The 24472-nt window shown below is 46.8% G+C and overlaps 2 protein-coding genes across 2 annotated transcripts in view; one reads left to right on the top strand and one right to left on the bottom strand.

Moving 5' to 3' along the window:
• The window catches only part of SLC36A1 (solute carrier family 36 member 1), a 253508-nt gene that overhangs the window by 134543 nt on the left and 94493 nt on the right, over positions 1–24472 (bottom strand). The gene's annotated exons all lie outside the window — the stretch shown is intronic.
• The window catches only part of FAT2 (FAT atypical cadherin 2), a 69129-nt gene continuing 46431 nt past the window's right edge, over positions 1775–24472 (top strand). The window contains exons 1-8 of the mRNA XM_032395256.1: positions 1775–7515; positions 9058–9372; positions 15380–15438; positions 16836–17147; positions 18105–18315; positions 19859–19998; positions 20612–20893; positions 21975–22185. Coding sequence (XP_032251147.1) covers positions 4257–7515; positions 9058–9372; positions 15380–15438; positions 16836–17147; positions 18105–18315; positions 19859–19998; positions 20612–20893; positions 21975–22185 — 4789 coding nt within the window. The 5' untranslated portion in view covers positions 1775–4256. The remainder of the gene's footprint in view (positions 7516–9057; positions 9373–15379; positions 15439–16835; positions 17148–18104; positions 18316–19858; positions 19999–20611; positions 20894–21974; positions 22186–24472) is intronic.

Raw genomic sequence — 24472 nt, 5'->3', positions numbered from 1 at the left:
CTCATATCATATTCATCTGTCAAGCAGGCACATACCATTAATGTATCCATACAACTATTCAAAAATTGCCACCTAAGTATGTGTGTGCTCTCTTGCAAATGTGCACATTCACCCATATGCAGATTTTCCTCTGAGTCTGGGGAGCCAAGAACAGGAGGCCCCACCCCAGACAAGCACCTGCTCGCAGTTTACCAGAACAGCCTGTGGCTGGGCCAGCAAGCTTAGACTCGACCAGAGACCGGCAGCTTCCTGCTCTGCTGGGGCACAGGCTGGACCTTCTCCAGAGGGTTCAGTGGGACCCACCCTTACCCCAACCTCAGGTTTTGATTCGGCCTTGGCTTTGCAAACTAATAATAACTAATATTTATTGAGTGCTTTTCTACGGGCCAGGAACTGTGTTAAGTACATTAATGGGCATGATCTTATTTATTTAGTCTTTATAAAACCCTAGGAAAGCAGTACTCTTAATAGCTCCATCTTACAGATGAGAAAACAGAGGTTTGAGGAGGTTAGCTTACCCAAGGTTATGTAGTTGGCAAGCAGTGGAGCTTGGATTTAACCCCAAAGGGTCGGATTCACAAGGAGCCACAGCTTCTCTTTCTGGCAGTGTGGTCTGGAGGAAAGAACCTGGCTCTGGTTCTTACCCTGTCACTTTGGGCAAGTCCCTTTCTTTCTTTTCTCTTTCTTTTTTTAAAAGATTTTATTTTATTTATTTATTTGTCAGAGAGAGAGGGAGCAAGCACAAGCAGGGGGGAGCAGCAGGCAGAGGGAGAGGGAGAAGCAGGCTCCCCGCTGAGCAGGGAGCCAGATGTGGGACTCGATCCCAGAACCCTGGGATCATGACCTGAGCTGAAGGCAGACACTTAACCGACTGAGCCACCTGGGCATCCTGGGCAAGTCCCTTTCTTTTGGGGGGACTTCATATTCCAGCTTCAGAAAGGAAAGGATAATCACTAAAGGATAATCACTAATTCAGTTTTCATTCTGTCATGGCTTTTCCTAAGTCCAGATCCTTCCAGTTTTCACCTATTATGTAGGGTTATGTACTAGGCACTGGGAATTCATGCATGAATAAGATACACAAAGCTCTTGTCTTCATGGAGCCCAGTGTCTAGTGTAGGAGACAGTCACTAAACAAATTAGCAAGAGCATACTGGGTGGTGCTAAGTGCCATGGAGAAAATGGGGTGGTATGATAAAGAAGGGTGCTAGGAAGGAGGCTACATCAAACTGGGTGTTAGAATGTGACATCTGAGAGCTGAACCAGGAAGAAGTATAACAAGAAGGAGCCAGCCATGTGAGAATCTTAAGGGAAAGAGCAAGTGCAAGGGCCCTGAGGCAGACTCTAGTTTGGCATGTTTGTGGAGGAGAAAGGCAGCCCATGTGGCTGCAGCTTGATGAACAATGGGGAGAGTGCTGGGAGGTATCATTAGAAAAGCAGGCAGGCATGTGGGTCCACATGGCCTTGTAGGCCATAATAAGGAGTTTAGATTTTAATCTGAATGCTATGGGAAGCCACTGGAAAATTTTAAGAAGGGAAGTGATCTGAATTGATTTATGTTTTCACAAGATGTTTCTTTTTAAAAAAATATTTTATTTATTCATCTGAGAGAGAGAAAGAGAGAGAAAGCAAGCACAAGTGGGAGAGAGGGGCAGAGGGAGAAGCAGACTCTCCGCTGAGCAGGGAGTCAGGACATGGGGCTTGATGCCAGGACCCTGGGATCATGACCTGAGTCAAAGGCAGATGCTTAACTGACTGAGCCACCAGGCGCCCCTCACAAGGTGTTTCAAAATAATGGTCCCAGGTGCTGTGGGCTGGGAGGGCAGCCCAGGGAACCCAACATGCCTCTGCACCTTGCAAACCTGTTCACTTGCCTAGGCATAGTGCTAGGAAACAAATGTCCAGACACAGGCCCTTCCTCAGCAAACCACTCGCCTGGTCTGTGGGTCTTACAGCTTGAACACAGCCCTGCTCACCAAACCCTCATCCAAGGGTGCATTCTCTTTGCATCTTATCCCCTTCCAGGGAGACCTTGCCCCTGCTCCCTTCCCTGAGCTCATCTCTGCAAGACGCCTGTGCAGCGGCCGAGTGGTGTGTCTTGTTGGGGCCTGCCCTACACAGGTGCTGACCTGGTGAGCAGGAAGCTTTGTGCAAAGCAGGGCAGGCTGAGCAGGGAGGCTGTACGCACCCCAGGCTCACTGGGCTGCAGAGTGAGCAGACCTGGGACTAGGGTAAGAACTCATTTTTCCTTGGGGCTTCAACTTCCAATGCGATGCCACCCTGGGGGGTTGGGGTCCCCGTGACTCAGAGGTCCACCCCCTCTTGCAGGAGACTGTGTCAGGGATGGGGTGAGTGGAATGGAAGGAATATGGCTTTTGCCTGGGGTCAGCTCCATTGTGAGCTGCAGCAGTAAGTGAGGGGTAAGAGTAAAGGGCAGGAAGGATGGGGAATAGCCACCCCAAGTGTAGAATCTGCCTCCATTCCTGCCCCCTTCTTCTCTGAGGTGCTGGGCCTGTGGTGCCATCAATAGGATTTCAAGAGAAGGATGGTGGTAGGGAGGCTGGAAGGATGGGGCATTTTCAAATTCTTTCCTGTCACAGGCTTGCAGATCCCAAGTTAGGCAGACTTTTCTACTCCCGCCTCCCATGTTGGGATGCTCCCTGCAAGGTCCTGAAGAAGCTGCATTCAGCTCCCTCAGGACTCTGGAAAGACAAAGATGCAAGCCTCTCCTTTCCCCTCTTGCCCCAGGAGTTTAACTCTTCCTTGCCTTTGAAGAGCGAGGCAACTGGAAAAACAAGTCTTGCCTGTTTCATCCAGGAATGCTCTGCACATCTGGCTGCCAGCCATGAAGCTCCTTGGAGTCAGGACTCTCACGAGCAGGCCAGGCACCAGCCTGGTGTACGCAGCCTCATACTTTGCTTCTGGAAGGCCTAGTTTGGCAACGAAACTTTGCCCTCCCCTACTCCCATTCTATCTTCTCCCTGTCCTTAACCCTGAAGCTGGACTTTAACCCAGGCTGGAGTTCAGGGATGAGCCATGTGGGAAATGGCATGGGAGAGAATGGGAGCTGCAGCAGGTCTTAGGGGGAGAAGTACTCATTCAGCGCTAGTTCAACAACTCCCAGGGATGAATTCTTTCCTTGCCACCCAATATGTGAAATGGGGTAAGACTCATCTCCCCTCTGGGGCTCTATTTCCCCATCTGTGCAGAAGAGTGGGGTCAGAACTCCGTGTCTCAAAGGTCCATTGTAGCTCTGACATTCCAGGAGATTTGAACTTACCGGACGAGTCAGAATCAGGCCCCATCCAAAGGGACTAGTGGTGTGACAGGTGCAGGCAAGCCTGGGATGGGGGAAGCAGCCCTGGCCAATGATGCAAGGAGCCCCAGGTCTAATTCTTGCTTTGCCTCTATCTAGCTGTAAGGCCCTGGATGGGTCCCTTCCCTTTATGAAACTGAGTTTCTTATTACTAATAATAGCCAATATTAAGTTAAAACTTCTATGTCCCAGGCCCCCTGCTGGGTCATTTACCTTTGTTAGTCCATTTAATTTTCACAACAATCCAATGAGGTAGATAATATCCTTATCCCCATTCTACAGAAGAGGAAATCAAGGCTCATAGAGGTTAAATAACCTGCCCAGAAAATCACCCAGCTAGTAAGTGGTGGAGCCAGGGCTGATGGCCAAGCAGCCTGATGCCAGGCCCGTGATCTTGGTCACTTTGCTTTTCTGCAACCCCTGCATGTGCAGATGCAGCTCAGTTTGGCTGGACCTTAGCCTTGATGGAGGGGTCCTGTAGGAAGTACCTAGAGCCAGATTGCTAAGCTTGGGTACCTGGTTGAAACTATTCCACCATCCAGCCATTGAAGGTTTTTTGGGAAAAGGAGTCAAGTGGTCAGGACTGTGTTGTATCTGCCAGGTACCCCTGAGAAAGCGTTTAAACTAGTCTGTTAGTCTTCAAATATGGGGTTTCTCAACCTCAGCACTATTGACATTTGGGGCTGGATGATTTTTTGTTGTTGGGAGGCTGTCCTGTGTGACGTAAGATGTTTAGTAAACACCCCAGCCTCTATCCACTAGATGCCAGTATCTCCCCCTCCCCCCACAAGCTGGGACAGTCGAAAATGTCTTCAGACATTGCCAAGTGTCCCCTGAGGGGCAAAATCACCCCAGCTGAGAACCACAGCAGTAAGAGACATTTCTTTCCTAACTTACACCCTTCCTTTTTTTTGCCTAGGGCTTCGGGAGTTTTTCCATCATGATTATTGCCTTCTTGGGCTTTTTCATTTTCTTGCTCCATTGTACAACCTGTGAAAAGCCCCGAGAAGGTCTCCTCTCCTCCTCCACCTGGCGCTTCACACACTCTCTCTATAATGCAACCATCTATGAAAACTCTGCCCCCAAGACCTACGTGGAGAGCTCTGTGAAAATGGGCATTTACTTGGCTGAGCCCCAGTGGGCAGTGAGATACCGGATTATCTCCGGGGATGTGGCCAATGTGTTTAAAACAGAGGAGTACGTGGTGGGCAACTTCTGCTTTCTGAGAATAAGGACAAAGAGCAGCAACACGGCCCTTCTGAACAGGGAGGTGCGAGACAGCTACACCCTCATCATCCAAGCCACGGAGAAGACCTTGGAGTTAGAAGCTTTGACCCGCGTGGTGGTCCACATCCTGGACCAGAATGACCTGAAGCCCCTCTTCTCCCCACCCTCGTACCGAGTCACCATCTCTGAGGACATGCCCCTCAAGAGCCCCATCTGCAAGGTGACCGCCACAGATGCTGATCTGGGCCAAAATGCCAAGTTCTATTATGCCTTTAACACGAGGTCGGAGATGTTTGCCATCCATCCCACCAGCGGCGTGGTCACCTTGGCTGGGAAGCTCAATGTCACCTGGCGAGGGAGGTATGAGCTCCAGGTGATGGCTGTGGACCGCATGAGGAAAATCTCAGAGGGCAATGGCTTTGGTAATCTGGCTGCACTCATCATCCACGTGGAGCCTGCCCTCAGGAAGCCCCCAGCCATCACCTCCGTGGTGGTGGCTCCACCAGACAGCAGTGTGGGTACCACCTATGCCACTGTTATGGTAGATGCAAACAGCTCAGGTGCTGAAGTGGACTCACTGGAAATTGTTGGTGGTGACCCTGGAAAGTACTTCAAAGCCATCAAGTCTTACACCTTCAGCAATGAGTTCAGTTTGGTGTCGGTCAAAGACATCGACTGGCTGGAGCACCTTCATGGATTCAACCTCAGCCTGCAGGCCAGGAGTGGGAGCAGGCCTTCTTTTTATTCCCAAATTAGGGGCTTTCACCTACCACCTTCCAAACTGGCTTCCCTTAAATTTGAGAAGGCTGTTTACAGAGTGCAGCTTAGTGAGTTTTCCCCTCCTGGGAGCCGCGTGGAGATGGTGAAAGTAACCCGAGCCTTCCCCAACCTGCAGTATGTTCTAAAGCCATCCTCAGGGAATGCGGGGTTCAGACTTAATGCTCGCACTGGACTCATCACCACCACAAAGCTCATGGACTTCCGTGACCGAACCCACTACCAGCTACACATCAGAACCTCACCGGGCCTGGCTTCCACCACCGTGGTCATCAATATCGTGGACTGTAACAACCATGCCCCCATCTTCAGCAGGTCCTCCTATGATGGTACCTTTGATGAGAACATCCCACCAGGCACCAGTGTTTTGACAGTTAGTGCCACAGACCAGGATCATGGAGAGAATGGATACGTCACCTATTCCATCACTCGTCCAAAAGCTGTGCCCTTTTCTATCGACCCTTACCTGGGGATCATCTCCACCTCCAAACCCATGGACTATGAGCTCATGAAAAGAATTTATACCTTCCGAGTACGGGCATCAGATTGGGGATCCCCATTTCGCCAGGAAAAGGAAGTGTCTATATCTCTTAGGCTCAAGAACTTGAATGACAACAAGCCAATGTTTGAGCAAGTCAACTGCACTGGGTCTATCCGTGAAGACTGGCCAGTAGGAAAATCCGTAATGACCATGTCAGCTATAGATGTGGATGAGCTTCAGAATCTAAAATATGAGTTTGTGTCAGGCAATGAGCTACAGTATTTTGATCTAAATCATTTCTCTGGGGTGATATCACTCAAACGCTCTTTTATCAATCATACTTCTGGTCAACCCATCAACTATTCCCTGAAAATTACAGCCTCAGATGGGAAACACTATGCCTCACCCACAACTTTGAATATTACTGTTGTAAAAGACCCTCGTTTTGAGGTCCCTATAACATGTGATAAAACAGGAGTATTGACACATTTCACAAAGACCATCCTCCATTCTGTTGGGTTTCAGAACCAGGACTCCAATGATGAGGACTTCATTTCCTTAAGTGCATATCAGATCAATCATCATACCCCCCAGTTTGAGGACCACTTCCCACAGTCCATTGACATCCTTGAGCGGGTTCCTGTCAATACCTCCCTGGCCCGCCTGGCAGCCATTGACCCTGACACTGGCTTTAATGGCAAACTGGTCTATGTGATTGCAGATGGCAATGACGAGGGCTGCTTTGACATGGAGCTGGAGACAGGGCTGCTCACTGTAGCTGCCCCTTTGGACTATGAAGCCACCAATTTCTACATCCTCAATGTAACAGTGTATGACCTGGGCACTCCCCAGAAGTCATCCTGGAAGCTGCTGACGGTGAATGTGAAAGACTGGAATGACAATGCACCCAGATTTCCTCCTGGTGGGTACCAGATAACCATCTCAGAGGACACAGAAGTTGGAACCACAATTGCAGAGTTGAAAGCAAAAGATGCTGACTCGGATGACAATGGGAGGGTTCGTTACACCCTGCTAAACCCCACAGATAAGTTCGCCCTTCATCCCCTCACTGGGGAACTGGCTGTCACAGGACACCTGGACCGGGAATCAGAACCACAATATATACTCAAGGTGGAGGGCAGGGATCAGCCCAGGAAGGGCCACCAGCTCTTCTCTGTCACTGACCTGATAATCACATTGGAAGATGCCAATGACAACTCTCCTCAATGTATCACAGAACTCAGCAGCCTGAAAGTCCCAGAGGATATGCCTCCAGGAACTATTCTAACATTTCTGGATGCCTCTGATCCTGACGTGGGCCCTGCGGGAGAAGTGCGTTATGTCCTGTTGGATGATGCCCATGGGACCTTCCATGTGGACCTGATGACTGGCGCACTCAGTCTGGAGAGAGAGCTGGATTTTGAGAGGCAGGCTGGATACAATCTGAGCCTGTGGGCCAGCGACAGTGGGAGGCCCCTGGCCCGCAGGACCCTCTGCCATGTGGAAGTGATAGTCCTGGATGTGAATGAGAATCTCCACCCTCCCCGCTTTGCCTCCTTTGTGCACCAGGGCCAGGTGCAGGAAAATAGCCCCTCCGGCACCCAGGTGATGGTAGTGGCTGCCCACGATGATGACAGTGGCTTGGATGGGGAGCTCCAGTACTTCCTGAGGGCTGGCACCAGTCTTGCAGCCTTTAGCATCAACCAAGACACAGGTACTGGGAGTGGGGTGGATGGGAATGCCAGGTGCTGGGAGACAATGGGCCTAAGGAGATCAGGTGCTGTCCTGAAAGAAGGCAGGCTGCAGGCTAAAAAGAAAGGCAATAAATAGGGACTCTCCTTCTTGTTCCTTTTGTTTTAAATTTGTCATACTGGAGATGTGTGTGTGTGTGTGTGTGTGTCCATTTAAGTCAAATCACCCAACTCATTGGCATCTGTGTATATATTTATATACACACATATATTACATAATACATATTATATGTTATATGTAACTATTATATATATAACATATTATATGTATGTGCTTATAGAGGTAATGCATCATGGTTATAAATTTTTATATATAATTTAAAAATGAATGTATTTTTTTGTGTGTCCCACCTCCCCAGATATCTTTATTAACAATTTGGTCTATAATCTTGTAAATTTTTCTTCTTTGAGTCTGATATATCATCACTGTTTATTTTATTGTATGAGAAAATAACACAAAACACACTAAGTCTGCAATACTTTTTTCCCCATAACATAACACCAGGATATCTTATATATCAGTGATTATAAATATTTTCCCTTCTTTTTTAATAGCTGCATTTTATTCTATCATATAGATGTAATATCCTTGATCATATACTTTTGCACATATGCATGAATCTCTATAGGAAAAACTCTTAAAAATGCAGTTGCTGGGTCAAAGGATAATGCATATTTTCAATGTTAATAGATAATTCCAAATTGCCCTCCAAAAAGGTAGCACCAACTTATTTATTCATTTTAAGCTTCATAGAAAATAAGTACAATTCAACAAACACTTGCAAGCACCCTCTGCTTGTGAGGTTCTGGAGATAAGCACTTTGGTGAATAAAGGTAGGTCACTGTCCTCAAGGAGCTTACAATCTGATGGGCAATTTATTTCCAGGGTGAAGGGCAGGGTGATGTGGTAGGAAGAGCATTAGACTGAGAGTCAATGATAGACCCAGCTCTTCCGCCCACTTGCTACATGATCTTGATCAAATCACATTCTCTCTCTGGGCCTCCATCTCCCCACCTAAAAAGAAACGAGGTTCCTTCAGCTCTGACACGCTATGGCTGTGGACCTGGGCCCTGTCCTCTCGCACAAGTCCTTCCAGCTGAGTGACCCATGAGAACTTAGGTGCAAGCCTCTTTTGCTCACTATTAGACCCGTGACTTCTAGAACAGTGCTGGCCTGTAGTAAGCAATTTGTGGAGTGAGTGAACTAATGACTCTGAAATCATGAAGATGCTGGAAAGGGGGACAGCAATTTATTCATCAAATCCCTAACTCTTAAGTTGGTACCTATAATATCTGAAACTTGAAGGAACTGGTTTAAGGACAATTGCCATGGGCTCCTAGAGGCTCTACAAAAGGATATGAATTCCCTGAGTTTGACCCAGCAGCTCCCATGCCACCTTGGCACCTTTTCCTGTGGAATTCCTATTTCCATAGTACCATTTGGGGGCTATTAAGTAAGGTGTGGGCTCTAAAATATTTTGGGTTTGGTGATCAACTGTCCCTAGGTATGATTCAGACTCTGGCACCCCTGGACCGAGAATTTGTGTCCTGCTACTGGCTGACGGTACTGGCAGTGGACAGGGGTTCCATACCTCTCTCTTCTGTAACCGAAGTCTACATTGAGGTTACGGATGTCAACGACAACCCACCTCAGATGTCCAGACCCGTGTTCTACCCCTCCATCCGTGAAGATGCACCCTTGCACACCTCTGTGCTTCAGCTGGATGCCCGGGACCCGGATTCCAGCTCCAAAGGGAAGTTGACCTTCAACATCACCAGTGGGAACAACATGGGATTCTTTGTTATCCACCCTCTTACAGGTAAGGACCTCAGAAATCTGGGTGAATTGGGATCTCTACAAGAGTGTTTTTCAAAGTTTGGTCCTAGACTAGCATCATCATCAGCATCACCTATGAACTTGTTGGAAATTCAAATTCTGAGGCCCCACCTTACACCTACTGAATCAGAACACAGGGTGGGGCCCAGAAATCCATATTTTATTTAACAAAATATCTAAGGGATTCTTATGTGTGCTAAGCTTGAGAACCACTGCTCTATAAATTCTATGTCTCTGGGAAAATAAGAGTATGTTGGCTTTCTTTCCTCAGGGCCTAGCAAGCTAAGCAGGTTGCCTGGTGTTCAAGCTGGGACTATTTCAGACCTCCTTTTGCTTCCATACCCACCCCTCCCGAGTCACAGCTACAGATTGAATCTCTCTCTCTCTCTCTTTTTTTTTAAGATTTTATTTATTTATTTGACAGAGAGAGACATAGTGAGAGAGGGAACACAAGCAGGGGGAGTGGGAGAGGGAGAAGCAGGCCTCCTGAGGAGCAGAGAGCCCAACATGGGGCTCGATCCCAAGACCCTGGGATCATGACCTGAGCCGAAGGCAGACGCTTAATGGCTGAGCCACCCAAGCACCCCTCCAGATTGAATCTCTTAATCCTTGTTCTAAACTCTGCCCACAGAGTGGTGGCAATGGAGAGCCACTTCAGTGGAGTCAACCATCTCACAAATAACTATCCTTGGCCCAAGGCCATCTGGGGCAAGGACAGTGGATGGTTTAGGGGAATCCAGAGGTCATGAGCTTGCAGCAGTGAGCCAGTCATAGCCCACAGAGGTGTTTTATTTGGCTTGCACGAGTTTTAAACAACGACTTTTCAAGTTGTTGACAACATTTAAAAATTAGAAAATTCCATAAAACACACCATATTTCTGGTTGTTCATAAAAAAACTAGGAGATCTGGCCACACTGACCCCACATTTGCACAGGGCTACAACTGCCTGGAGCGAACGGCAGCTTTCTATGCAGAGCAGGTGCATGTCCTCCAGTCCCCATGGTTGCCTCACTCCCTGTTGTATTATTCCCAGCCTGCTCCCCGAATCTATGCTATCTGCTTGGCTCCTGTTGGTGTTGGAATTTGAGAGCTAGCTCCCACTACTGTGGATATGTCTCCAAGGCCACATCTTACTCCTAAAGGATGAACAACAATCCTATAGCAGAGGAAGCTGACACTTTCTCCTTTGAACCCAAGATCCTATTCTCTGGCTCCAACAATTCACTCTTTTTTTTAAAGACTTGTTTATTTATTTGAGAGAGCAAGAGCGAGAGAGAGCACGAAAGCACACACGCATGTGCATGGGGAAGGGCAGAGGGAGAGAGAGAGAGAATCTCAAGCAGACTCCCCGCTGAGCACAGAGCCCAACTCAGGGCTCGATCCCATGACCCTGAGATCATGACCTGAGCTGAAACCAAGAGTCAGACACTCAACCCGCTGAGCCACCCAGGAGCCCTTCCAACAACTGCCTCTTGGGAGAACAGCACCCTGGTGAGATTGGAGGAGGTGGAAAGGGAGAAAATTAGTTCCCCATCTTTAAGACAAAAGGAAACGAAGAGGAGCATGAGCCTGGAAGTCCTGGGACAGACAGTGGGTGGAGGACACGAGTATCTTTACACAGGGACATTTTTTTGGAGTCTTTCCTGTTAACTTTTGACCTTAGGGAATGGATTAGTCCTTTTAGAAGGACCCTTTCACCCTGGAAAATAGGCCTAAGCTGGCTCTCTACCTGGGCTCATCCTGTCCTTCCCCTTTCAGAAGAAAGAAGAGATTTCTCACCTAAGGCACTGGCTTCTCAGCATCTTCCAAATCCCTATTCTGTTTACTGTCAACAGTTCCCTGACACAGGGTCTGGCAAAATGCCCCACAAAACAGAGATGTTCTTAGTCTTCCGGCAGTGGAGGAGAAGAAATTTTAATCAGCATGAACATTTAAAAATAAAATAATAAGGGGCGCTTGGGTGGCTCAGTCGTTGGGCATCTGCCTTCGGCTCGGGTCACGATCCCAGGTACTGGGATCGAGCCCCGCGTCGGGCTCCCTGCTCGGCAGGAAGCCTGCTTCTCCCTCTCCCGCTCCCCCTGCTTGTGTTCCCTCTCTCGCTGTGTCTCTCTGTGTCAGGTAGATAAAATCTTTAAGGACAAAAAAAATAAATAAATAAAAATAATAAGTCAGCAATGGAGCCCCCAGCCCACCTTTCTTACCACCATCATATTGTCCCACTTCCTTGCTTGGATACCTCGGATGGTTTCCCCACATCCTTAAGATAAAGTCAGATCCTATCATGTCTCACACACTTGGGTCTGACATGGCCCGAGCTGACCTTTCGGGCTTCATCCTCCCTTTCTCACCCTGCCACTCTCTGGTTTCAGCCATGTGGCCTGTTTCAGTCCATGCCCTGTCCTGGTACATGGCCTTTGCACACGCTGTACTTTCTTTCAGAAGTTTCTTCTCCTCTCCTTTTGTCTAACTCCTGCTCTTCTTTCAGATCCTAGCCCAGCTGTTCTTTCTTGAGAGGAGTTTTTCCTGATACTACAATACATCTCCTAGCACCATCCACTCCTTTTTTTTTTAAACACTTATCACATAGAATATTATATTCATTCGTGTGATTATTCCATTAATTATCCCTGTCCTCCACTAAACTTCAAAGGCTTCCTAGAAAAGGAACCTTGACTATTTTTTGTTGTTGTTGTTTTAAAAATTTTTATTAACACATAATGCATTATTTGTTTCAGGAGAACAGGTCTATGATTCATCAGTCTTACACAATTCATAGCACTCACCATAGCACATACCCTCCCCAGTGTCCATCACCCAGCCACCCTATCCCTCCCACCCCCCTCCACTCCAGCAACCCTCAGTTTGTTTCCTGAGATTAAGAGTCTCTTATGGTTTATCTCCCTCTCTGGTTTAGTCTTGTTTCATTTTTCCCTCCCTTCCCCTATGATCCTCTGTCTTGTTTCTCAAATTCCTCATATCAGTGAGATCATATGATAATTGTCTTTCTCTGATTGACTTATTTTGCTTCACATAATACCCTCTAGTTCCATCCACATTGTTGCAAATGGCAAGATTTCATTTTTTTGATGGCTGCACAATATTCCATTTATATATATACCACATATTCTTTATCCATTCATCTATTGATGGACATCTAGGCTCTTTCCATAGTTTGGCTATTGTGGACATTGCTGCTATAAACATTGGGGTGCCCCTTCGGATCACTACATTTGTATCTTTGGGGTAAATACCCGGTAGTGCAATTGCTGGGTCATAGGGTAGCTCTATTTTCAACTTTTTGAGGAGCCTCCATACTGTTTTCCAGAGTGGCTGTACCAGCTTGCATTCCCACCAACAGTGTAGGAGGGTTCCCGTTTCTCCGCATCCTCACCAACATCTGTTGTTTCCTGACTTGTTAATTTTAGCCATTCTGACTGGCGTGAGGTGGTATCTCATTGAGGTTTTGGTTTGGATTTCCCTGATGCCGAGCGATGTTGAGCACTTTTTCATGTGTCTGTTGGCCATTTGGATGTCTTCTTTGGAAAAATGTCTGTTCATGTCTTCTGCCCATTTCTTGATTGGATTGTTTGTTCTTTGGGTGGAACCTTGACTGTTTTTGCCCTCTATAGTATCTTTAGTGTCTGGCACACAGTAGGACCTCAATAAATAAGAAGGAAATGAATGAATGAATCTCTGCCGCATCTACAATCTCTAGGGAAGTCAGAGTTTCATTCATTTGTTCAGCAGATGTTTAAAGGTGTCTGCCCTTATGAAGCATTTAAAATATGTGCTATGTTGAGATGTGAAGATAATGAAACACAGTTTTAGGCCTGGAGGAATTCGACCCATCACAAGCATGAAGATCTGAACGTAAAAAACTGAATGAGCCAGTGCGAAGGAGCCTGTTATAATATACGTGTAGATGCAGGGCCACGACTGCTCAGAGGAGAGAGGGAGCTGCTCAGCGTGGTGGGGTAGCAATGGCTGCATGGAGCAGGGGTGGTCATGCTGAGCTGAAGGGTGAGGAGGACTGACAGGCAGCAGTCTGCAAGGGCACGTGGGCAGGGAGGGCCACAGGAGCAATAGCCAGCAGGGAGGAGGAGCCAGCTAGTAGGTCAGTTGTCTAAAGGCAGATCCCATTCCCCCCACTTATTCACTATAGGATCTTGGGACAGTTACTCAGCTGCTCTATGCCTGAGTTTTCCCACCAGTGAAGTGCAGATGATAATGGCCCCCTCCCACGTGGTTGTGAAGATTAGATGAGTTGATTGAGAGAGAGAGAGAGAGATGAAAAGCTTGGAAGAACATCTGGACATGCAGGATCTCCATGAGTGTTGGCTGTTAGGATCCTGATAGAAAGGGAGCTGGGCAGGTGGTTGGGTTAAGACCTAGACTGTGGTGGGTCAGGGTGAATGGCGTAGAAGGATCTGGAATCCATTAGAAGTGGAATCGACAGCGGTTGGAAAATCACTGGATGAGGAAAAGTCAAAGATGGGCCTGAGATGGGTGATGGGAAACATTTGTTTGGAGAGGAGAAATTATGAGGGCCCACCTCATGCCAGGAAGGACACTCAGTGGGCCCTCACACAGCCCTGTGGGGTGGCTCTGCCACGTCCCCATTCTGCACGGTGCTTCCTGGGAATCTGGACACTGACCTCAGAGAGGGGAATGAGGCTGACAACCCAGGCAAAGACCCAGAAGCCACAGGCAGCAATTATAGGGACACTGGCTCTTAGAAGGTCAGGGTATATGGAGGTGAGAGAAAGGAAAGGAAGAAGAAAAATCAGAGAGACAGAGAAAGAATTGTGAGATTCAGAGAGGTAAACAGGGGGAAGGGAGAGCAGCAGAGAGGGGGAGGAGGATGAGAGAGAAGGAAGATGGTGAGGGAGAAACAGAGAGAGAGAGAGACAGGAGGGAAAGAGACAAGAGGGGATGGAGACAGAGAAGGTGCCAGGAGGAAAGCCAGCACGCAGCCAAAGCGATGGTTTACCAGCTGAGGCCCTCTTGTCCCTACACTCTTCCTGGGCCCCCTGGATCCTGGGTTCTTCCTTGTCAGGCCCCTCATCTTGGGGATGAGCTGGGTGGGGTCACCTGGGACAATATTCACACTGTCCCAGCAGAATGTGTCTTTCTTCCCTGACTGAAAGGGCCTCTGGCTGTGGGGCTTTCCAGAAACCTTCTCTGCTCCCCCTCATGCCTGCCCTCAGTCAGGGAAGAAAAAGGCCGAGACTGCTCAGAGGACAGAGGGAACTTGGCTGTACTGGTGACTTGGTTCTACTGAAAAAGGCAAGAACACTTAACTAACAGAGACCACTCCTCACACGTGCTCCCATTTCCAGCATTGGAGACTCCACCCCAACACCGAACCCCCTCCCCTCTCCCCTCACAGCCCCCATCCCCACACTTCATTACTGCATCATTTAATTGCCTAAACAAGATAAAAAAAAAAACTTACTGAAAGTTCCAGATGATCCACTGACCCCTATCTGCTCTGCTTTCCTTTAAGAGACCTTCCCTACCCAGCCCTGACTGCTCCGTCCGTGGGCTTGGATGCCCCATCTCGCATAACCTCCATCTTGACTTCCCCCTCAGTTTATAGCCGTAGTGCCTCAGAAAATTAAAACTAGACTTACAGATAACCAAATCCACCTTCCTCAATTTACAGGCAAGCTGAGAGGAGCCCAGAGGACACAAGCTGCCTCCCCTCCCCCCACAGTACATTGTGCACAGCATCCCTCCTAATGGTGAAAGTGGGACGTAGGTGGGAGCCTCTGCTGATCCCATGATCTCTGCTACTCTCCCACTTCTTCACTTCTTCACTTGCCCTTCTCCTTCTCCAGAGTCCCATTCCCCCTTAATGTCCTTGTTCTCCAAAGACCAGAAAAATTCTGCCCCAAATCCAGATTTGGATGTATCTGCCAATTCACTCCCAAGAAAGTGGCCCTGGGAGCCCTTTGCTCAGGTCTCCCTCCTTCCACCTCTCCCCCAGGTCTCCTAACCACAGCCCGGCAGCTGGACAGAGAGAACAAGGACGAACATATCCTGGAGGTGAGTAGTGGTGTGAACTCATTCACTGGATTCAAAAACCTCCTGAAGAACTCCAAGCGGAAGCTGAGCCAGGCCTTGGGGCCACACGCGTGTCTCCAGGCACTGTGGCTGAGGAGGGTGCTGGGCTTAGCGCGGAGGAGTTTCTTAAGCTGAATCTTGCTGTGGTTGGTGGCAAAGACTCTCAGGGGCTTCCGTGGCTTTCCAGCACTGGAAAGGGAAGGAATCTGAAACCATGTCTGGGCTGGGCAGGAAGCGCTGATTGATTAGTAAAGCCTGCAGTGAGTGCAGGAAGAGGGAGTGGTGCACACATGCTATGTACTTGCTGAGTCTGGTTTCCAGTTCATCCTTACAGCCAGAGAGAGAGTCACCCCAGGTCAAGCACTAGGTCAGTAGCTGGGGCCAGATGAAAACCCAGACCTTTGTTCTCTAGATCTGTGGGTTCTAGGATGTTTCTAAAATCACATAAACATCCCTGGTGCCCATTCCAACAAGAGGAGTCGGTAAATCAGATAAGAGGGGAATAAATCAGAAGGAATCTAGTTATGTCCCCTCTGGAGCGATTCATAACTGATGAACAGGCATCTCTTCTAGTCTTAAAGAATCAGGTGGGAGGGACACACATTCTTCAGCAGAATTGAAATAAATTGGCCTTCTATCCTCCCAGGTCTGCACATTCCCTTTGTCAGAAATAGGTATTATTAGTAATCAGCTGCTAAATGGCCTTCTGGGACTGAGGCATTCTCCCTAGTTCAGTAGAGGTATTTCTCTTTAAATACCAAAATATTTTAAAAATTCAGAACCACTTAGAGTGGAAATGTCGTATCTTGTAGGATGCCCTTGGGGCTATTGATGCATGGGACGATTTGCTCCTACATGTAATAGCCCCTAATTCTGAAATTGTCTTAGTGCCTTTTCTCTCCCTCTGGATTTCATTTCATGCATTGGTCCACATGTCTGACTCAAAAGGTACCACCCACTCCTTCATAAACATCTTTTCATTTGTTTTTTTCTAACCTCCAGTAGCTTAAGGAAGCAGGAGAACAAAGTTTATAAGAGTTACAAGCAAATAAAAAGTAAATGGTCTCCGAGAAAATGGCCCATGGGCCTCCTGAGTAAAGAGCACCAGCTTTTCTCTAGAGCCTCTGTGGCTTTGTTTTCTTCCAATTCTTTCTGGTTTCTTTCTCTGTTCTTGCTGGCTTTCCTGTGGGCGAGGTTACCAGAGAGCTGGGTTCCAAGTAGGTGAAGTTATGATAATAAAAATCACAAGCATGTACCAAAGAACAGACTGACTAATATTTCCAGGCTGTGGAAGGCAGGGGTAGTGGTAGGGTTACAGTGGATGGAGATGCATACTCACTGCTTTGCATTTGGCAATTCATCCTCTATTCTGTCCCCAGGTGACTGTGCTGGACAACGGGGAGCCCTCCTTAAAGTCCACCTCCAGGGTGGTGGTACACATCTTAGATGTCAATGACAACCCCCCTGTGTTCTCCCATAAGCTCTTCAATGTCCGCCTTCCAGAGAGGCTGAGCCCGGCCACCCCCGGGCCCGTGTACAGGCTGGTGGCTTCAGACCCTGATGAGGGTCTCAACGGCAGGGTCACCTACAGTATCGAGGAAAGTGACGAGGGGAGCTTCGGTATCGACCCAGTCACAGGCGTGGTGTCATCCAGCAGCACCTTCACAGCCGGAGAGTACAACATCCTCACGGTGAGGAGGGGATGGAGGCTGTGGACAGGGGAGTGTCATAACTGCTAAGGGATTTTACTTGAGGATACAGGAGAAGGGAGACAGTCATCAGGCATGGTGGAGGTGGTACCTTCCCTGGCTCTCTCCGAGAGAAATGGGAGCCCTGACATCAGCCAAAGCATCAGAGTTCTGGGCCTTTCTCTTTGAAGGCAATAAGGTCCTTGCCTGGGAAATCTGCTCTATCCTTAGAGGTAAGGATTTTGGTGAGAGTAGCATAGACTTTGGAGGTAAGCCTACGTTCCGGCCCTAGTTCTGCCATCTTCCACCTGTGTGACTTTGGACAAGTCACTGAACCTCTTTGAGACTTTGTTTTATCATCTGTAAAATGGGGATAAGAACATTTTCCTTGTAGGAAGCCAAATAACAAGTGGTTAAGACATGGACTCTTGTGTCGGACAGCCTGAATCCAACCCCAGCCTCATTGCTGGCCAGGCAGATAATCCCTGGCAGCTGAATACATTTCCTCCTGCCAAAGGGAGATATAACGGTACCTCTCTCAGGGTTGTCATGAGAATTAAATTAGATATTGCACATATTGCTCTTAGAGCAGGGCCAGATACTAGTGAGAGTTCCATAAATTCTATTTAGTTTATGTTTATGGTTGTTAAGAAGGGCCCATGTATGCCAAGTCCAGCTTGGGAACTAGCACACAGTAAGGCTTCAGTTAGTGGTGGCTCTGACTATTTTTTCCCTACACATGGAGTTCTTGAGCACAGGTTATTTGTTTTGTTCACCACGGTGCCTGCAGCAACTAGCATGGTGCCTGTTTACAGTGTGTTGAATGAATGGATGAATGGCTAAAAGTCCAGCTCCACCAGTCACAGGGCACTCTGTCTCTTGGCTGACCACCCGGGTCTTCTTTTTCTTGGCCCCAACCCTACAGACAAAGCCTCAATTTCAGGTTTGGCTTCTTTTCAGATCAAAGCAACAGACAGTGGGCAGCCACCACTCTCAGCCAGTGTCCGGCTACACATCGAGTGGATCCCCCAGCCCCGGTCCTCCTCCATACCACTGGCCTTTGACGAGCCCCACTACAGCTTTACAGTCATGGAGACAGACCCCGTGAACCATATGGTGGGCGTCATCAGTGTGGAGGGCCGACCCGGTCTCTTCTGGTTCAACATCTCCGGTGAGAGCCCTGGGAGGGCCAGCCCCTCCCAACCTTATAGCCCAGCCCTGGTCCTCACAGAACAGTCCTTCTCAGTGCTCTCATTCAGGTCATGCTCCCCAGAACCCCCCCTTTGGCTATGAGTGGTGACTGTCTCTTCCCTTATTCTCCGGGGGAGCGGGTGAGTAGAAGCACCACTTCTGCCAAACTTGCCTTTCACACCAGCTATGATCTCATGAGAGGAGAGCCTCCATGGCCTTGCTGGTGCCCCCCCTAACCAGAGTTGGACAGAACCTCAATTACCCCAAGGGCCTGGGAGACTCAGGAGAAAGCACAAGTTTTGTGTTTCCTCTCCTGCCTCAATGTGAGATCCATGCAGAGCTGACATCATTCACCAGGAGTCTGAGGACTGCTGTACCCTGGGGCCATGCTTAATGTTCTAATCCCAGGTTGCATCCTCATGATCCATTCTCTTTATAGGAAACAACTTGGGTCCAAGCTCTCATGGTCTTCTCTGAAATTTCTTTCTGTCTCTAAACCAAGATTTTGTTAAAATATCTGGGGAGAGGAGAATCACAGATCCCTTTGGGAATCTGATGAATCGTTTGAGAATCTAATGAATGCTCAGGCCCTCTTCCCAGAAAGATTTGCATGTGCACACACACACACGTTTGCATACAAATATAAGGATTTATAGATTCTCTGAAACCCACCCAGGGATTCCAGGTTGAGAATCTCTGAGAGTTTCAGGACCACATGAACCATGGAGTCTTATTATAGAGAATCCCAGCCTGGTTCAGAGATTGGTTGTACACCTGTCCCAAGCTTTTTGACCTCCTGGATCTACTTTTAATTCTGATTCACTGTTCTTCCTGTTTGGCTTTCTTTCTTTCATACAAAATTAACATGTATACTCTGTAGATCCCTTAGGAAGCACCAATGAATGTGAGAAGAAATTAAAATCACCAAAAACTCCAACCAGTTAGAAGATAATCCACTGCTAAAATGTTGATGTCTTTCCGTTTAGTTGTTTTTCTTCACGCACACACACACACACACACACGTGCACTTAGGATTATATTAAAGTATTGTTTTATAACCTTTTAAAATATAATATAACGTGAACATATTTCCATGCCACTAAACAGATTTCTATTTAGTAGACATTTAAATAGCTGCATATTGATTCTATATTTTAGATTTGTATAGCTTATGAAATCAATTCCCTCATGTTGAACAGAGTTAGTTTCATTCTTTCCTGCATATAGGCACCTTTAGACTCTGCAGACTGTCCTATAAACCATGAGGTAGAGCTCCATCATTCCTGCCTGCTTCAGTCCTGGCAGCAGAACGCGTTCTATGGCAAATACTGGACGTCCTCTGGTACTCTTCAGTCCTTATAAGTCTATCTTTTTCTGTATAATCACTTAGATGCTAAAAAATTTGACAATAACTTGACAGGATCTACTACCACCTCCTCTCAATCTGCCGGCCGAATGCCAGGACAGTACTACCGCCCCCATCACTGAGGGTGCATGTGCTTTACCCCCTGCTCCCACTCTAGGTGGTGACAAGGACATGGACTTTGATATTGAGAAGACCACGGGCAGCATCGTCATCGCCAAGCCTCTCGACACAAGGAGGAGGTCGAGCTATAACTTGACCGTGGAGGTGACCGATGGGTCCCACACCATTGCCACTCAGGTTAGAGGCCGCCCCGGGGACCCCTGAGCTGAGAGGGGATGGGAGGCCTCCTTGGTTGGGATGAAGCTGCAGAAGAATTTCAATGGATGTGGTATAGCTCAGAGGGCACTGAATTTGGAATCAAGGTTTTGCCTTCCAGTCTTACCTGATACACTTTCTACTTCTGTGCTCTTGGGACAATTCTTGTTTCTCTGTGTGGATCTCTGTGTAATCAAGGGCTTTGTCTAAATGAGCAGTTTTCAATTAAAGATAGAGTTCCATAGGGACTACCAGGGGTACGATAAAGGACAGTAAGTGGGGCTCTGGATTTCTACCATGGTTTCAGCCAGAGTTTTATCTGTTTCAGATGTTTTTGGAATTTCACAAAAAAATTCACTTGAAGAAAAGGCCCTTTGGATCAGAATTTTGCTTTTGAAAACCACTAGACTGCATGTTATTTCAAAGCCTTGTGATTTTGAAATCCTATCATTCATTCAACAAATATTTATTGAGTAACAGCTGTGTGCCAGGCACTGTGCTAGGCACAGATGATATGGTGAAGAACCAGACATGTGACAAGGTCACTGACCCCCTAGAGCTTACGGTCTACCTTCTCTCTCATTCTCCTCCCTAGGTCTACATCTTCATGATTGCCAATGTTAACCACCATCGGCCCCAGTTTCTGGAGGCTCATTATGAAGTCAGAGTTCCCCAGGATACACTGCCTGGGGTGGAGCTCCTCCGAGTCCAGGCCACGGATCCAGACAAGGGCAAGGGCCTAATCTATACCCTACATGGCAGCCAAGACCCGGAAAGTGCCAGCCTCTTCCAGCTGGACCCAAGCAGTGGTGTCTTGGTAACTGTGGGGAGGTTGGACCTGGGCTTGGGCCCCTCCCAGCACACACTGACAGTTATGGTGAGTAAGCTGAGAGATCAGGGAAAGATGTACTTGTATGTGGATGTGTGGGGGTGGACATGCACAGAGGCATGCTGAAGGTTCCCTTTCCCCTGACAAGCCAGGTGTACTGATGCTCATGATGACCCATGACATGAAATGTGACATTTTACAGCCGGCCAGGGGCACCTTCCATTAGGGATGCCTGAGAGTAAAGAAGAGGGGAGAGCTGCCAAGGAATCTCCCACAACCCCAGCTTTCTCTGGGTTCACTCCAAATACCCCCCAAAAGTTTTCACCCCACTCCATGACTGCATGACCACAATGGGGACTGACATCGTGTCAAGCTGGGAAGGACCAAAGACCATCCCCCCCTAGAGCAAGCACTGGGGTGAGGAAGTGAGACATGCGGGGCATTAACGTTGAAGGACTCCCTTTCAGGGTTCTGTGCCCGCACTTTTGTGATCCTGAGAGGGAGCCTCCTTCAATCTATGCCCTGTGTGCCTCATGTGTCTCACTGTGTCCCAGCCCTGACCTGACCCACTTCTCTCATCTTACACCTGAGGCCCACAGAGGGACAGAGACTTGCTCACCATCATACAGTTCTTTATGATGGAACCAGAATCAAAGCCAGCCTCCCTGACTCAAGGTGCAGGGTTTTATGTGCTAGTTTATCATCCTCTGGGCATATAAATATACATTAAAGGCTCTGCAAAGTAGTGCAGCAAAAAAAACTTTAACTTCATTTAATTTAGTGCCCCCTAAATTTAGTCGAACATAGAATTTTTTTTCCCTGCGTAACATGTTAACATCTTGAGGAACTAATAGTCTCTGAGACCTAATTTGGAAAATACTGTTTCTGTGCTTATTTCTGCCTTTCTCCTAAAGTGGGATTATCCATGAAAATAGCTAAGCCTAATAATCACTAATTTATAAATTTATTTTTTAAAAAAGAGAGCATAAATGAGAGCAAAATTTAAATGAATACAGAAAGTTACAATTAGGTATGTTTTTCACTGGCCTTGTATTTCATTGACCTTAATTTAACCCTGCCTCCTCCCATTCCATTTGCTGCTCATGGAATTATCCCCTTGGGCCCATAGGCCCGAGACCAGGAGATGCCCATCAAGAGGAACTTTGTGTGGGTGTCCATTTACGTAGAGGATGGAAACCTCCACCCACCCCACTTCACCCAGCTCCACTATGAAGCAAGTGTTCCTGACACCACGGCCCCTGGCACAGAGCTGCTCCAGGTCCGAGCCATGGATGGTGACCGGGGAGCCAATGCTGAGGTCCACTACTCCCTCCTCAAAGGTGAGAGGCTTGGCCATGAGTCCAGAGCATGAGGGAAGAGTCTCTGACAATAAGAAAAAGCACCAGAGGCATGAATTTGCAAGTAAATCAAATGCCAGGTTCTCTAAGCTTTGGCAAATACCATTTCTAGAGCATTCTCTGGGATTATAATAACCTAACTTAATACACTTCCGAAGATGGTAAGAATAATAACTAAGGGCCTACTTAAGTTATGGAAGAATTTCTATACATATTATATAAATTCACCAACAACCATATTTGTAAAAGATGCTTATGAAGTCCATGTAGTATCTTTGTGCCTTTACAATAGAAGGGACCTATAGATACCTTATAAGATGTATGGCACAGTTTTAGGAATTACATTTAGGAGTAACATTTTCTGTTAAGGCCATATCATGATTTCATATCTGTTATATGGTTTTCCCCTCTCGAAAACTGGAACAATATTCCCTGTGCCAGAAAGTCTTTGTAAAGATTAAAAGAGAAAATGTATGTTAATACATGTTATAAACTGTAAAATATTATATGAATGCCAAGGGTTTATTGCTATCATTGATGAGTGTTAATTAAAATGTCAATATCTAGTATCCAACTAATTATTAATGATAGTTTTAATGTTTGATAATTCATAATTAATGATATTAAATAATTATTATTATCTTTAATAAAGTTAATACTCCATAGAGCTAGATGTTGTGGAGGGACAAAATGAACGTGACTTGCTTTCTGCTCTCACAGAGTATAATGTTCATTTATTGCTTATATGCTTTCCAGAAATCAGAGCTTTTGCATTTTTTTTTTTTAAGAAACAGAAGTTGTCATACTTCGCCATGCGACAGAAATCTGCATCACTGAAGAACAATAATACAAATTCTAACCCATTAATTGCTTACTTTTTGTGATTTATGAAGCATACTCACGTCTTCTATCTCATTTTATCTCATTGACAACCCCATTGATGGAGGTATTAATTTTATTTTCCAGATAAGTTAAGATTAGTTTTAAACTATTCTTCTGATTATAGAAATAACACATGCTCATTTTTTAAAACATGAGAGAAGCAGGAATATATAAAGAAGAAAATAGCACTCAGCCATAGTTTTCTGCACAGACAAAATAATTTTGTGTATTTCCATCTTTTTTTAAAAATATTTTATTTATTTATTTGACAGAGAGAGACACAGTGAGAGAGGGAACACAAGCAGGGGGAGTGGGAGAGGGAGAAGCAGGCTTCCCGCGGAGCAGGGAGCCCGATGCAGGGCTCGATCCCAGGACCCTGGGACCATGACCTGAACCGAAGGCAGAAGCTTAACGACTGAGCCACCCAGGCGCCCCTCTTATCTTTTTGGTGCATCTTTTTGCCATAGTAAGATTGAAGTGAATATACAATTTTGTGCCCCAATTTTTTCTCTCAGCAATATAACATAAATTTTAATTATGCTTAGGTAGTTTCCTTGGCTACTTCTAATAGAACTATTTTTAAACTGCAGTCTACCTATTGAAACTGTGTTCTTTGACAGAACTTAGGGTTTGTATCACATGGGCAAATTGGGAAACCACCTCACTAGTCAGCTGGAGAATGGCTTCCATGAGTGGGGGGAATCAGATGGACTGTTTTGTGATGAAGCCTAGCTATTTGTCTCCCATTGAAATAATAAAATACGTACCTGAGTGATAAACAGCATAAGAATAGTAAAGAGCAATACTTCCCTGAGTGGAAGACCTGTACCCCTGGTGGTAAGCAGAATTATTCAGGTGTTACTGAGTCATGGCATTAAATAGGTAATCATCTCATTACAAGAAAAAAAAATGTGCCTATGGGAGGTAATGGATGTCAACTAAACTTATTTTGGCAATCACTTTGCAATATATATGTACATCAAATCATTATGTTGTACACCTTAAACCAACACAATATTATATGTCAATTATATCTCAATAAAACTGGGGGGGTTATGCAGTTATGCAAGATGAAATTCTAGAGATCTGCTGTATGACATTGTGCTTATAGTTAACAATATTGTGCTATAATCTTAAACATTTGTTAAGAGGTAGATCTCATGTTATCTGTTCTTACCATAAAAAGAAAGAGAGAAGGAGGGAGGGAGGGAGGGAGGAGGGGAGGGAGGGAAGGAAGAAGGAAGGGAGGGAAGGAGGAAGGGAGGGAGGGAGGGAGGAAGGAAGGAAGGAAGGAAGGAAGGAAGGAAGGAAGGAAGGAAAGAAGGAAGGAAGGAAGGAAAGAAGGAAGGAAGGAAGGAAGGAAGGAAGGAAGGAAGGAAGGAAGGAA

This window comes from Phoca vitulina, unplaced genomic scaffold (assembly GCF_004348235.1).
Source record: "Phoca vitulina isolate PV1807 unplaced genomic scaffold, GSC_HSeal_1.0 scaffold83, whole genome shotgun sequence".
NCBI lineage: Eukaryota > Metazoa > Chordata > Mammalia > Carnivora > Phocidae > Phoca > Phoca vitulina.
The sequence above is the reverse complement of the archived record's forward strand: the minus strand, read 5'-3'. Positions and strand labels throughout refer to the sequence as shown.